Source organism: Sebastes umbrosus, chromosome 1 (genome assembly GCF_015220745.1).
Source record: "Sebastes umbrosus isolate fSebUmb1 chromosome 1, fSebUmb1.pri, whole genome shotgun sequence".
Lineage (NCBI taxonomy): Eukaryota > Metazoa > Chordata > Actinopteri > Perciformes > Sebastidae > Sebastes > Sebastes umbrosus.
The window spans coordinates 30,720,097-30,733,109 of record NC_051269.1 but is presented as its reverse complement, the minus strand read 5'-3'; the positions used below and the strand labels follow the sequence as shown (position 1 = coordinate 30,733,109).

The window sequence follows — 13,013 nt, the reverse complement described above, 5'->3', positions numbered from 1 at the left end:
AGGGAGACCGTAGCTTTGGTCTCCAAGGCCGGAGTCTCTGCTCCTCTGCCTGCCTGCTTGCCTTCACTCACAGCTCGCTCCACCTCAAGTGTGGATCCACACTGCAGAAGAGTTAGTAGCTCTGAGAATATCTAGTGAATGAAACAGTGGACGTTTGTGCATAAATAAATGCTGCAGCTCCTCCAGACCAACAGAGGTTTTCCGTGTCTTGTGAAGTGACGGGGCTCCACAACGAGAAACGTTAACGTCTCCCTGTTAACAAGCATTTCTGATTTTTACAAACCTCGGACCTTATTTCAGGCATCTAACTAAAAGTACGTTAAAAAAACCCCGCTGACTTCCAGACGAGGGAACCGTGAGTGCTAGAATTTTAACTCGTTTCCAGGTTTTACGACTCATTCCTGCACCACTCTAGTGGAATATATGTCATGTAAACAATCTGGTTGTTTGTATCGGTGGAGCAAAGTGAATAACTTTAGGGCTCCCATGTGCTGCAAAGTATGTTAGTGGGAAGTGGGTTATGTACGTAGGTATGAGTATGTGTATATGTGTTTGTCCATGTGTGCTGGCTGGAGCCTCGCAGTGAGCGGGGATGCCAGTGAAGGGAAGGGCAGCGGATGGCTCAGGGGCTCAGTCCATTCCTGTGATTTAACATGACACCACTTGCACTAAGACTGGCAACAGCTGCGTATGCACATGCCGGCCATTCTGTTTGTTGTAGGGGATTACCCTGCGATAAAAGCCCCAGTGAGCAGCAGCGTGGCTGGGCTACAGAACTACTGTTTCCCCCCTGACTTAGAAAGCTTTCTCCAGGCCTCCAGAGCCCTGTGAAAACACAGGTGTGGGCACTTCATTCTGAACTGCAATGAATGGGAGTATTCTCCCTGATGATTAGCCGGGTCGTAGTAGTGTCACATCACCTTCAGGCATCAGATAGCTTATGTAAGGTTCATTACTCGACAGAATTAGCTGGGCATAGTAGAGTAGTAATCAGCTCCCATTCATTAGTTAGGTGATTGATTTGCTTTCACTGTGTTGTACTGATGCTCATCTGAGAGGAGTACACTGCTTTGTCATCTTTCAGCATTAATGTTGTGTAAATATCACCATAATCTTGAGTTCGGCATTGTGCCGTGTGAAAAACTGTTATCAAAGCGTTCAGCAACGAACGTGCAATTATCATGGCGACAGTAGAGAAACAGTCTCCGAGGCGACACAGTCGGGCATCTGTTGCTGTCACTATGGTGAACATGTCCCTGCTGAAAGGCACTTAACCAGTCCAGAAGATTGTTGCGTGAGTCCAGACTCCAAACAGGAGTAATACAGTACAGTAAACACTCCAGGTTAAATACAGAAATAAACACATTTCCCTTCCTTTTTCCTTAACTATACATTCTTTAAAATCTGTATCCCGTGTTCATGGTGCTCCTACACACAAACATGTTCACCATATACTTAAATGTACACTGTTTTAGTCATGGAATAGAGGTTGAGCAGGTTTGTATGTTGACAGAAACTTTAAAGGTTCTCTATATGATATCCAGAGCATTAATAAAGCATCCAACAACTACTTGCTATGTAAAGATATAGAGAAGTATGTCTACCTGAGCAGAGAATGAAGTTGCTCTCCATCGTCTGTGTGTGTTGTAATCCAAGCTTCTCCATGCTTTGTTGACATAACCGGGCTGGCCGCACGTACTTTTAGTGCATGTGAGCGTGCCCCACTGGCTAGCTCACGGCCGCCGCTCTTCACTGCTGTAATACGGCAGTTACAACTGATAACGCCGGCGCCGTTGCAGAAGCGTAGCACCCACCCCCTCCGGTTCCCCCTCAGGTAAACACTGTTCTATCTGTCAGCACTGTTTGTTGTTGTTTTCACTGTTAGCGCTGTTACCACTGTTAGCTATGAGCCGCCGGCTCAGCCATCGCCATGTTGAGAGCCATGCAGAGGCAATAGAAATACTCCCAATCTCGCATTTAGCACCTTTAATAATGCAATTTAATAACATTACGTATTAAGGAACAAATTAAATTTCTATAAAAAAATGTGTCTTAAAAGTAATAAAACAAAAAGTTACCGAAAGTGTAGTTTCCCAGTTTGCTGGAAAGGAACTTTAATTAATTTCAATGAATTATAAAGGAGCCTGGGAATGACTCTGTATTTTGGTTCTAATTTTAGGGAAAATAGAAACAGTGTTCAATTGATACACTTAATTAATTAATTAAAAATAATTGCTAGCTAACTTAAGAAAGTCCTTTTTTTAGTGCACAGTAGGAGAACGCTGCTGAACAGAGAAAAATCTAAAATTTTGTATATAGGCAAGCATACAATCCTAACACATATAATCAATAAGGTTTTAGATGATAAATTAGTATTACTTGGGTTTAAATAAATCTCTGTCAGCATTTAGTTTAGGACATTTCTCTTGCTTATAAACTCAAACTCAAATAACAAACTTTTTCCCCTATAAAGTGTACCACATGATATAGTTATTGCATGGAAACTTCTTAGGTTACTATTAAGAAAATGTAAAAAGCGTCACCAAACACACATATTCCATTGAATGCAGTTTGTAGTGTATCATGTTGTATCTGAGTGGATAGAACATCCTTGTTTATCCCCCTTTAATCAACACTCCTTCACCGTTGTTATGTTATTCTCCTCTTACATATCTGAGATTTCCCGACTGTGCTCAGATGACAGTTCTCCTGGTCAGTGATGATCTTGAGGCTAACCTGGGGTGAGGAGGACTGATCCTCCCCCGTCCTCCCCCCCGCTCAGCTGTCCCACAATGTGCTGCTGCTTGTCACTGAGGAGAAGTGGAGCAGTGTTGCCAGTGACAGGGCAATCCCTGCACACACATAAACACAGACACGCACACGGGGACCTATACACACTTATGCACACATACAAAGGGGATTTTGAGTATAAATCTTATTTTGAGTGTAAGTAATTTGGCTTCTTCTGCGTTAGTTATTTCAGTTATCAGGATCATATTTTGTGAAGATGTTTTAAATATTAACATAAAACTTTAATAGAAAGCCATAGTAGCAGTAGAGTTATCAACTGAAACATCAAATTTAACTTTTTCCCTTTTTAACTTCTAATTTATATAATATTTTTAAGACATTTAGATTCATTTCCATCAAGTTTTTAAAAATAGGGGATTTCATGATTTTTTCTTCACCCTGAAACATTTAGACAGTAACCATAGATGTCAGTCTTCATATACAAAACAAATATATAAAATATGTTGCTTTTTATGACAGATATTGCAATTCTAATGTCTAATAAATTAATAATAAATAGATACATTTTAATATAAATTCCAAATTTTATTGACTTAAAAATGCCCGTAATTTTAAATTTGTATCTATTTTATCCTCGTTTGGGTGTGTAAAAATGTATTTTAAAAATTATAAAAAATGTCAAGATATGCAAATAAGAGAAAAGAAATGTATCAATGTTATGTACAGATACATAGTACATCAATTAAAGGTTTATAGCTGTTTATTTGGTTTCTCTGAGATCTTTACTTGTTCCATCAGTAGATTTACTCTTTAGAATAAAATCAAATGGGATTATAAACATTCAAATATATTTTATTTTGTGTTATCTCTTGCATGTGTGTGATCAGTTATAAACAGCTGAAATATAAAGTACCTGTCTTAAAAAGATAAAGATAGATCAAATGTAGTTATAATCCGAACGGGGGTGTCGCGATATACTCGTGTATATGATATAATGATATAATCGTGATATTTAAAAAAAAAGATTAAATGTCGATATGTTAATAATACAGATATGATAATATTGTGTAAATAATCCAGTGCCTCTTAAATACTTTTATATATGCAGTTATGGTTACAGACTCTCCTTAGACCTGTATTTTGAGTTCCAAAAAAGGGACAAAACACACAATAAAAGTTAAGGAGGAATTTGACTGATAGCATTATTTTCTGTAGATATCGCATGAATTCTTTTGGTCACGATAATTGTGTAACGAAAATCTGATATCGTGATATCCCTAAATCCTATTTATCACTTGAGAGAATATTTGAATTTATCTGTATTTTGTTAGTCTAGTTTGGTTTCTTCACTGACTTTAGGAGGGAAGATATACACAACTTCAGTATCTGCAAACAGTAAACAAACACCCGACCTCTGGTTTACTGCATCTCAAGTGTTCACTTCAAAATGCTGAGAGGGGACTTGTTCCTCAAACGAGACACAAGTGTGTCCCTGAAACGACTACAAAACACGCGCGAGTTCTCTAGTTCTGCTGACAATGGGTTACGATGACAGAGGGTTATGAGTGACTCTGACACACTGCGCACCCCCTCCCTGCTGTACCCCCGAGAGCAACACAGGCGTCTTTGTACTCGCTCCACCATCAGTGACTATCCATCACAGACTAACCTGACAGCCCACCGCAGCCCTGCGCCAAGCCTCCACTCTGCACTCTGCCTCAACCCCAGACCAGGACTAGACCACGAGCCACCAAGCCGGTCCTGCCAGACCGCTGCCTGGCATCCAGTAGTCCCAGAGGGGTTCCTCTGTCTCGATCAAGACATCTTACACCGACTGGGATACTTTCACTCACGCAACACATTTTAAACAACACATCAGTTTTCTTTGTTTTGTAAATGTGACTTCATTGCTCTAAAATTAGGAAATATAAATAAAGAATAAGTACTGGAATAGTTGGGCCTATACATAAGTACATAAAGGGATAACAATAGTTAGATTATAAGTATAGAATAGTGAATTGAGAATGCAATGACTTTCCTGCAAATGGCCTACAGCTTGATCCCTCAAACCAGGCCCCTAGCAGACAACATGCTGTATATGATGCCTTCAAATGGGGTCGTGTTTACCGTGTTTACAAGATGAGTCCATATGAACACCCCCCTCTTGTGGTATTCACAACCTCGTAAGTGGAAAGTTTCTGAAAGCTCCGAGTTCACGAGTTGTGGCGTGTTTGTTGACGTTGTCAGAAATGTCGGAGGCCATGGAAGTACATTTTTCGGTACATAATAAGTCCTACTTCGTAATTTTATAATATGTCTGAAGAAAATGTGCCGTTGCATTTCCTGCATTATGTTACCCACTTGCTAGCTTGCTAAATTGTCAGCCTGTGTGGCTTCTAGACGGCAACAGTAATGTTAATATTGCCGTTGCTTAGCAGCATGTACACGACTTCCCATGTTGCAAATACGAGCTCACGAGTTTCATTTGAAGGCACCAGTAGACCTTTTCATTGACATTGTGTTGCTGTGGCAACAGTTTGGTCCAAGTTTACTTCCTGTCACCTACTGCATTAACAAACATTGCAACAGGAAATAGAAAGGGGGCCATTTAATATGTTTATGTTGTCGAGTTTGAAAAGGTCTATATTTATCTTGCTTGTTAGTGTGTGTTTTTACATATATTTAGGCCTACTGTGCACCTGCTTTGAGTCCCATAAAGATGTGAGGGCTCTCTAAAACACAGCATTTAAAGTGGTAGGCAAATAGCAGGAAAAGCACAGGTGTAATTAATTACAGTGATTACAGCTGTGCTCCATGTAGGTGTGCTAGTAAACTATCCCCCGTTGAGCCAGCATGAGCCGTACCATGACCCTGGAACTAAATAAAATGCACCCATAATTAATGTTATTAATTACATCTGTGCTCTTTCTAAATGTCAAAATGTCTGCCATGATGCAGTTAATGCAATATATATGCTCTTTAAAGCAATGTGCTGCTGTGAGTGTTTAGATAAAACAGTCCATAGCCTACTAGGACATTACCTGTCTTACAAAGAACTGAAGAGAGAACTGAAAAAACTGAGCACTGTGCTGTATAGCCTGTCACAGTGGTTCCCAAACTTCTTCACATCAAGGACCCTTAAATTGACATAAATTAAACCACAGACCCCCATTTGATAAGATTTTCTCACAGGGTCCCCCATCTGATACGATTTTTGATGTTTTCAAGTTTGGAATAATAGTAAGGAATAATATGTCAGTCTGTGTCTAATGCCACCAACCTTTCTTATTGAGATGTCTCAAAAATATGAAACTACTTCTTGTAAATGTTCCTTTCAAACAAATAAAGGAACACACCTCTGTAGATGAGGGGCTTTTAGTTTTTTAACCCTTCTTATTAAAATGCTGCTACAGAAGGATACCACACATAACTTCTCTCCAACGAGGAGACTTAACACCCGACGAGAGGTTACGAAAAAAACAACAAATCATTCTTCCAAAAGAGGCAACCACTGAAATAATCGCACAACATGAAGGAACAAAAAATTAACAAAGTTAGAGAAAAAAGCTTCAGTTTTAGGTCTGCTCAAATCAAAGAGCTTCTTCCTATTTGGCTGTAGTGATGCCAGCCCAGTGTGTTGAATTCAGAGCATAAAAAGTCTTATTTTTTTATTTTTTGGTAATGCAAAAGTCCTGGAAATGAATGCACATTCAACACACAACAAAAATAAAGCAGCCAAACACCTGGAATGCGCTTTATCCAAACATTTAGAAACTTCCCCCCCCCCCCCCTCCCCCCCCCCCAAAAGTGGAATTGTACTGAAGCGTATGAAACCCATGACCAAAATAGTCATACATTCTGTCATTTGGTGCCTTCAAATGGGGTTGTGTTTACTATGTTCACGAGAAGAGTCCATATGAACGCCCCCCTCTTGTGGTATTCACAACCTCGTAAGTAGAAAGTTTCTGAAATACACAAAATAAGTTAATATATAGTAATTTTAGTCGTATATTGTTTTTATTCGTAATTTTATAATAGGTCTAAGGAAAATGTTGATATTCCCAACGGCCTCATCTTTTTTCATTATGTCATTATGCCTTTGCATTTCCTGCATTATGTTACCCACTTTCTAGCTTGCTAAATTGTTAACTTCTGTGGCTTGACAGGCTTGACTTGATGTGTCATTGGCAGCGATAGCTCCAAACAATAGTTATGTAGCGTGGCCACGAAAAACAGAATTACCTGTCTCCAGCAAACATGTCCTGTCAGGTATGTGTGTGTTATACTGTGATAAACCTATGGCAGTGAGTGATACAGGATCAGATATGTAACACATCTCACACTATGCCAGTCATTCCAGGCCACTTCTCTGCTGACAGAAGTGTGTGTTTTGGCTGTTTGTCCATGTTAGCGGAAGCCAGTCGGTATTAGCTGGTGAGCTACTATGTGAGACATGTCCTGGACGGATTAACGCCCGGTGGCTAGGCTAACACTGTGAGGTCAGGACGAACGAAGAAGGCCATACCTCTGCGTGGTCGTCTGATTATTGTCCCTTGATTTCTGAGAGTAACGGGAGCCAGTGTCAACGTGGTTCTCGACTTACCGTACTGTACTCTGTCCGATCCTGCTCAGGCTTGTCTGACTCGGAAGTCCAGTATAGCTCAGAAGGTCACTTGCGTCACCCTGTGCAATCATCTTAGAAGGAAAGTCAGTAGATATGAATGTGGATACATAAAACCAACACCCCAACATTGGCATGAGCTTCTGAGCTTTGACATATTTAGTATGGACCTAGTTGATCGCTCCGAACCTTCAGTCACAACAGAGTACAAATGTTTATCTGTGACCTAGTTTTGAGTAAACAACAATCTCTGGCCTCATTTCCTTCCCATCTAACTAGGAGTCAAACAACTTCTTGTCATTGTGTATCATTGGCTCCTAGTAGAAGTGACAGCTGTCTCCAGACTGTACTGCCCCCTCCTCCGCACCCATGGCAGGGGACTTTATGTGTGGTGTCACGGAGGGAGGCGCGAGTCTGGGATTAGCTCATTAAGACGGACATCTTTGATCCCAGGTTATCTCTTCCATTTCCACGGCAACTTGATCATATCCTGGCCTCTTAAGACACACACGGGGGACACAAACCCACACAAGGGTGCATGTACACACACACACATACCCACGCACAAACGGGCCATAAAGCCCTAGAGAGCAGGGCCCAACAGAGATGTGAAGTGTAGATGTGCAGCAACAGCTAAACGTCGTGTCAGGTTTCTGGGGGCTCGTGCTAAATTTAACCCTGTGATCCTGCAGCAGGCAGAGGGGTTTAAATGCCAGCCTACAGTTGCTCCACACCAGTTGTTCTCCACACGTCTTCCACTCGTCACAAACTCAGGCCGACGACGAAGACAGGCACGCACACGTACACTCCGACACACACACGCTCCGGGCGCAGGACCGAACACCACATACAGTAGAGCAGTTCCAGGGGAAGCAGGAAACGTTGTCCCTTTTTCAGACCACAGCGTCTTCGTCCAGCATGGAGCTTTTTGAGACCAACCCTTACTTCTTCCCTGACCAGCGCTTCTACGAGGGAGGGGACAACTACTTCCCCTCTCGCCTGCCTGGGGGGTACGACCAATCCTCCTACCAGGATAGGAACTCCATGATGGGGTTGTGTGGGAGCCTGTCCGGGGGTGTTGGAGTCGGGGTGACGGGAACAGAGGACAAAGCCTCTCCATCCAGCATGTCACCTCACTCCGAGCCCCACTGCCCGGGTCAGTGCCTGCCCTGGGCCTGCAAGCTGTGCAAAAGGAAGACGGTTACCATGGACCGTCGAAGGGCGGCCACAATGAGGGAGAAGAGGCGTCTGAAGAAGGTGAACGAGGCCTTTGATGCTCTGAAGAGGAGCACCCTGATGAACCCGAACCAGCGGCTGCCCAAGGTGGAGATCTTGCGGAGTGCCATTCAGTATATCGAAAGGCTGCAGGCCCTTGTGTCTTCCCTCAACCAGCAGGACACTGAGACGGGACAGCAGGGACTGCACTACCGACCCAGCACAGCCCAACCCAGAGTGAGTAGGAAGATGTAAAGACAAAGATGAAATGTGAAGTAGAGGAAAAGATAAACGACATAGGCAAAAACTGAGAAAATGGTAAAAATGTAAAAATGTTCTTGAATACTTTGACGAACTGAAACACCTTAAAGCCTGATTCAGAATTGATCACAAGTTTTGAGGTTTGGGGGTAAAAGCTGGTGTATCCGTCTTTGTATTCAGGCAAAGAATGACCAGAGGCACTTCCTGTCATTTTCTTGCACTTATTTAAAGAGGTTTTTAAGATGATAATCCAGTTTTCAGTTGTAATGTGTCAGACGGTTCAAAGAGACAAGTTCAAAGAGACAATGAGAACAAACTGATCAGACAGGCCAAATGTTTGGATATCTTTTACATTCAACTGTATTTTCTGATGGAAAAGTCTGGCTTCTTTTGTTGAGATATTCTTCATCATGTACATTGGCCTCTGACGGGTCGCAGGTGGTGGTGGTGGTGGTGTGTGTGGTATTATACTGCACTGTATTCTGTGTTTCTGTGTGGGACTGGGTGTGCCGTGTCATAACACACAGTGACTGACAGCAACTTCTGTGTGTTTATCTCCATGGTAACAGGTGTCGTCAAGTGAGCCCAGTTCAGGCAGCACCTGCTGCAGTAGCCCGGAGTGGAGCAGCACCCCGGAGCAATGCACGCAGAGCTACAGCAGCGAGGGTGAGTACAGTTCACATACACGGTCTCATTAGACAGCACAAACAGATCCGCACCGCCTCGCTCAGATACTCAACATGTGACACGGGTCTCTTCGCAGATCTCCTGAGCGCTTCCGACTCTCCGGAGCAGGGGAACATGCGAGCCCTGACCTCCATCGTGGAAGGCATCACTGCAGCAGCAGGCGGAGCCGTGGCCTTTCCTGTGGACATTTCCAAATAGACCCTTCACATGGCTGACCCATAGGTGCACAGAGAGCCACAGACACAAAGGAAAATTGGCAAAGCAGGCTGATAACCGGTCCAATTTAATTTATTTTTCAGCACTACTGATCTGAGTGTCTTATGCAAAAAAAGTTTAAATAGTGATTTATTTGAATTGTCACTCTGCTGATCAATGGGTCTGCTAACCAAACTGGATTCCTCCTGTTCACAATGAGGCCTTATTCCCTTTATTCCCTGCCTTATCCTGTCTGTCAGAGCCACAGGAGCTTAGTCTAACTAGAGATACAAGGACTTTACTGCATGAACCCAACACCTAGTTACTAGAGTGGATCTCTGTTAGGCTCGCCGTCAGCCTGATAGAGCCACAGAGGAATGATAAAGCCTGGTTTTCTCCTTACTTAATTTAAGTTTTTCCTCTTTTCGAAACCTTTCCCTGATCTTTCATTCTTTTTGTGTGTGTTTATTTGTGGGGCCAATATGTACCATGGCAGTGTTGACCAAGAAGATCTGCTTAATTTAAACTGGTTATGAATGCTAGTGATGTAAATACGTTCCCTTTTTCTACAGAGTGGTTTTGCCATTTTATTTTTTAATTTTTTGCTAACTTATTTTTGACTTTTATAACTAAGATTGTTGTGTATTTGTAGATGTTCCGAAAAGGGATATTTTCTGTCCAATTCTTCCAATAAAGACCATTTTCAATACACTGTTCGTCATTGTCCTTAATGGAAAAAGGAACACAACATCCAAAATCTTTAAAAAACAGCTTTACTTATGTCTATATAGTGTCATAAATACAGTTCACTTATTTTAAATAGCCAAATAATAAAATCTTGATTTGTCAGCATTGTTTCACACCTGGAATAAAGACACAGTACTCATAGCTGCCACATAGCACATTACACCTTTTAGACACCTTGAAAAAACTCTAAAATAAAAAAATAAAATAAAAGATTGTACACCCATCCAGCACTTCACTGGTTCATATGATGTGTTCTCATTGGATGAGGAGTTGGTCAGCCAAGAGTACTGACTGCTCACTGGCACGTCTCCATGGCAACTGAACGGGAGGTGACGGGACGGGATTAGAAGAGTCCGTCACATTGAGCAGTTTTACGTGTATATCATTGGCTGATGTTGAGCAGCAGTTTACAGTTTGATTTGAGAGAAAGTAAGGAATCAACAGAGAGGAGCTACAGTGTTCACACTACCCATCCACAGAGAAAAGTCACACGGCTGGGGTCGGCCTTTCACGCACAATTTCTCTACAAGTCTCGAGCAGAGAGACTCATTTGCTCACTCACACACACACGTACTCTTCATATTAAAGGATTCTCTCTATTCTAGGCTACATAGTGTCATACTGAAGGCGAGAGAGGCGAAAAGAGGAGAGGTAACAGCTACATAGTGTCAAAAGAGGAGGAGGAGAAGGAGGATGGGAAAAGGAAAGAACAGGAGAAGAGGGAAGAGAGAGAAGTCTGAAATTGGACCCATGAACCTGTGAAGAGTCCTTTGTAGAAACACACCCCGTCCTTAGTGAGACCCTCCCACTAACGATTCACACACTTACAGCATACAGCAAAAGACACACAAAGGTCCGACACAGAGAGAAAGAGAAAGAAAGAGAAAGAGAGAGAGAACAGTCACTATCGAATACAGGGCATTGGGTTTCATACAGCAATGATATTATATTATTTTCCATATATATTTCCAATATATATATATATATATATATAATATTTCTATAAAAAACATAAGTCATCCATTTTATGTACAGAGACGATAATGAGTAATACCTTGCATAACCGGTAGAGGGGCAATGTGCAGTGGGATCTGCCATTTATACAAGTATTCATCATTCCCAAGTCCAAATCAACGTCATGTCACCATCCCGTTAAATCTTTTTTTTACACGTGTGTTGCCCATAGGACGTGATGACACTGGAAGATTGGTTTGGACTTGGCCATGTTGAGAGATTAGAACCAGGACAAGAACCCACAGCTGAGACCAGGGGGGAGCAGGAGCACAACACCACAACAACAAGGCTACTGGGAGCACTGGGGTAAACTGGGAGAGACAGGGATGTAGTCTCCTTTACAGCAGCGAGCGCAGCCAATGAGCACTCTCAAAGAGTTCAAAGGTCAGAGTTGGCCTCTGTATTGCACGTGTCCGAAGGAGAGGTCGAGAGGTGAAAGATGGGAGGTGAGGCCGGGCGACGGAAGGGGCGAAGACCCCTCCCCAGTGGCACCCAGGACTCCCTCTCCAGATTTGGCATATCACTCTCAAAAGGCCGCAAGCATGTGTCCGTATAGGTAATGAGAATGCACTGGAAGAGAGAGAGAGAGAGAGAGAGAGAGAGAGAGAGAGAGATTAGGCGCACACTAATGTTTAACTCGGATTTTATGCATATGGTGGTGTGTTCTTTATACTATGCCAGTTTTCCAAAAATTAGATTAGGAAAAAAATCACACAATATATCGCTTTGCTTACAGTATCACAATATATTGAATCGTAGCCTGTATCATGATACGTATCATATCACCAGATTCTTGCCAATACACAGCCCTAATTATAAACATTGTAACATTAAAAACACTGCAACTGTTAAAGGGACTGTTTGTAAGAATCAGAAATCGGTTGTAACAGCGACACCTGTGGCCGTTAAGTCAACGAAAGTCAGTGTCCTGTTGCTCGCGTCTGCCTGTGTGCATGCGCTACCTGAATGTGAGCGAGCATCCGTCAAAACGGTGAGGCGACACACATCTGCTAAAACCATCCTAGTGATCCTAGTGTTGGCTTCTCCTGCCTCAGCCTCCCGACCGCGGCCAGACGGAACAGGGTAGACACCGGAGATGATAACGTAACTTGCTGCGGTGCCCCGTCACTTCACAAGACACGGGAAACCTCTGTTGGTCTGGAGGAGCTGCAGCAGTTATTTCTGCACAAACGTCCACTGTGCATTCACTAGATATTCTCAGAGCTAAACTAACTCTTCTGCAGTGTGTAGTGTGATCGCATACACGTGTAGAGGTGGGGCGAGCTGAGCGAGTAATGAGCGCGATGTGTGAATGAAGGCAAGCAGGCAGAGGAGCAGAGGAGCAGAGTACAGCAGAGACTCCGGCCCTGGAGACCAAAGCTACGTTCTCCCCCGCGTCCTCCGACCGCGGCCTACACTGTTTTGCAAGACAGGCTTCACTAGATATAGCCTTGCGGTTTTGGTGCTTCCGTGTAGTTTGTGTTGGAGTCTGAACAGCGTAGCTACACACGAGTGCGCATGG

The 13,013-nt window shown here is 42.8% G+C and overlaps 2 protein-coding genes across 11 annotated transcripts in view; one reads left to right on the top strand and one right to left on the bottom strand.

Moving 5' to 3' along the window:
• Positions 1–8,047: 8,047 nt before the first annotated feature.
• On the top strand, positions 8,048–10,439 carry myog (myogenin). The gene is made up of 3 exons (XM_037771505.1): positions 8,048–8,824; positions 9,418–9,514; positions 9,612–10,439. Exons 1-3 carry the CDS (start codon positions 8,291–8,293, stop codon positions 9,731–9,733), a joined length of 753 nt encoding a protein of 250 aa, XP_037627433.1. The 5' UTR covers positions 8,048–8,290; the 3' UTR covers positions 9,734–10,439.
• A 48-nt stretch (positions 10,440–10,487) lies between these two features.
• The window catches only part of ppfia4 (PTPRF interacting protein alpha 4), a 79,746-nt gene continuing 77,220 nt past the window's right edge, over positions 10,488–13,013 (bottom strand). For all 10 annotated transcript variants that reach the window (XM_037771438.1, XM_037771419.1, XM_037771495.1 and 7 more), the window contains one exon: positions 10,488–12,061. In XM_037771438.1, the coding sequence (XP_037627366.1) occupies positions 12,018–12,061 (44 nt within the window). In that variant the 3' untranslated portion in view covers positions 10,488–12,017. The remainder of the gene's footprint in view (positions 12,062–13,013) is intronic.

Excerpts from the sequence above, each read along its gene's own strand:
- myog (XM_037771505.1), top strand. The coding sequence starts at position 8,291 with ATGGAGCTTTTTGAGACCAACCCTTACTTCTTCCCTGACCAGCGCTTC. Across the intron at positions 8,825-9,417 it reads CCAGCACAGCCCAACCCAGA|GTGTCGTCAAGTGAGCCCAG; the intron begins GTGAGTAGGAAG and ends CCATGGTAACAG. Across the intron at positions 9,515-9,611 it reads GCAGAGCTACAGCAGCGAGG|ATCTCCTGAGCGCTTCCGAC; the intron begins GTGAGTACAGTT and ends GTCTCTTCGCAG.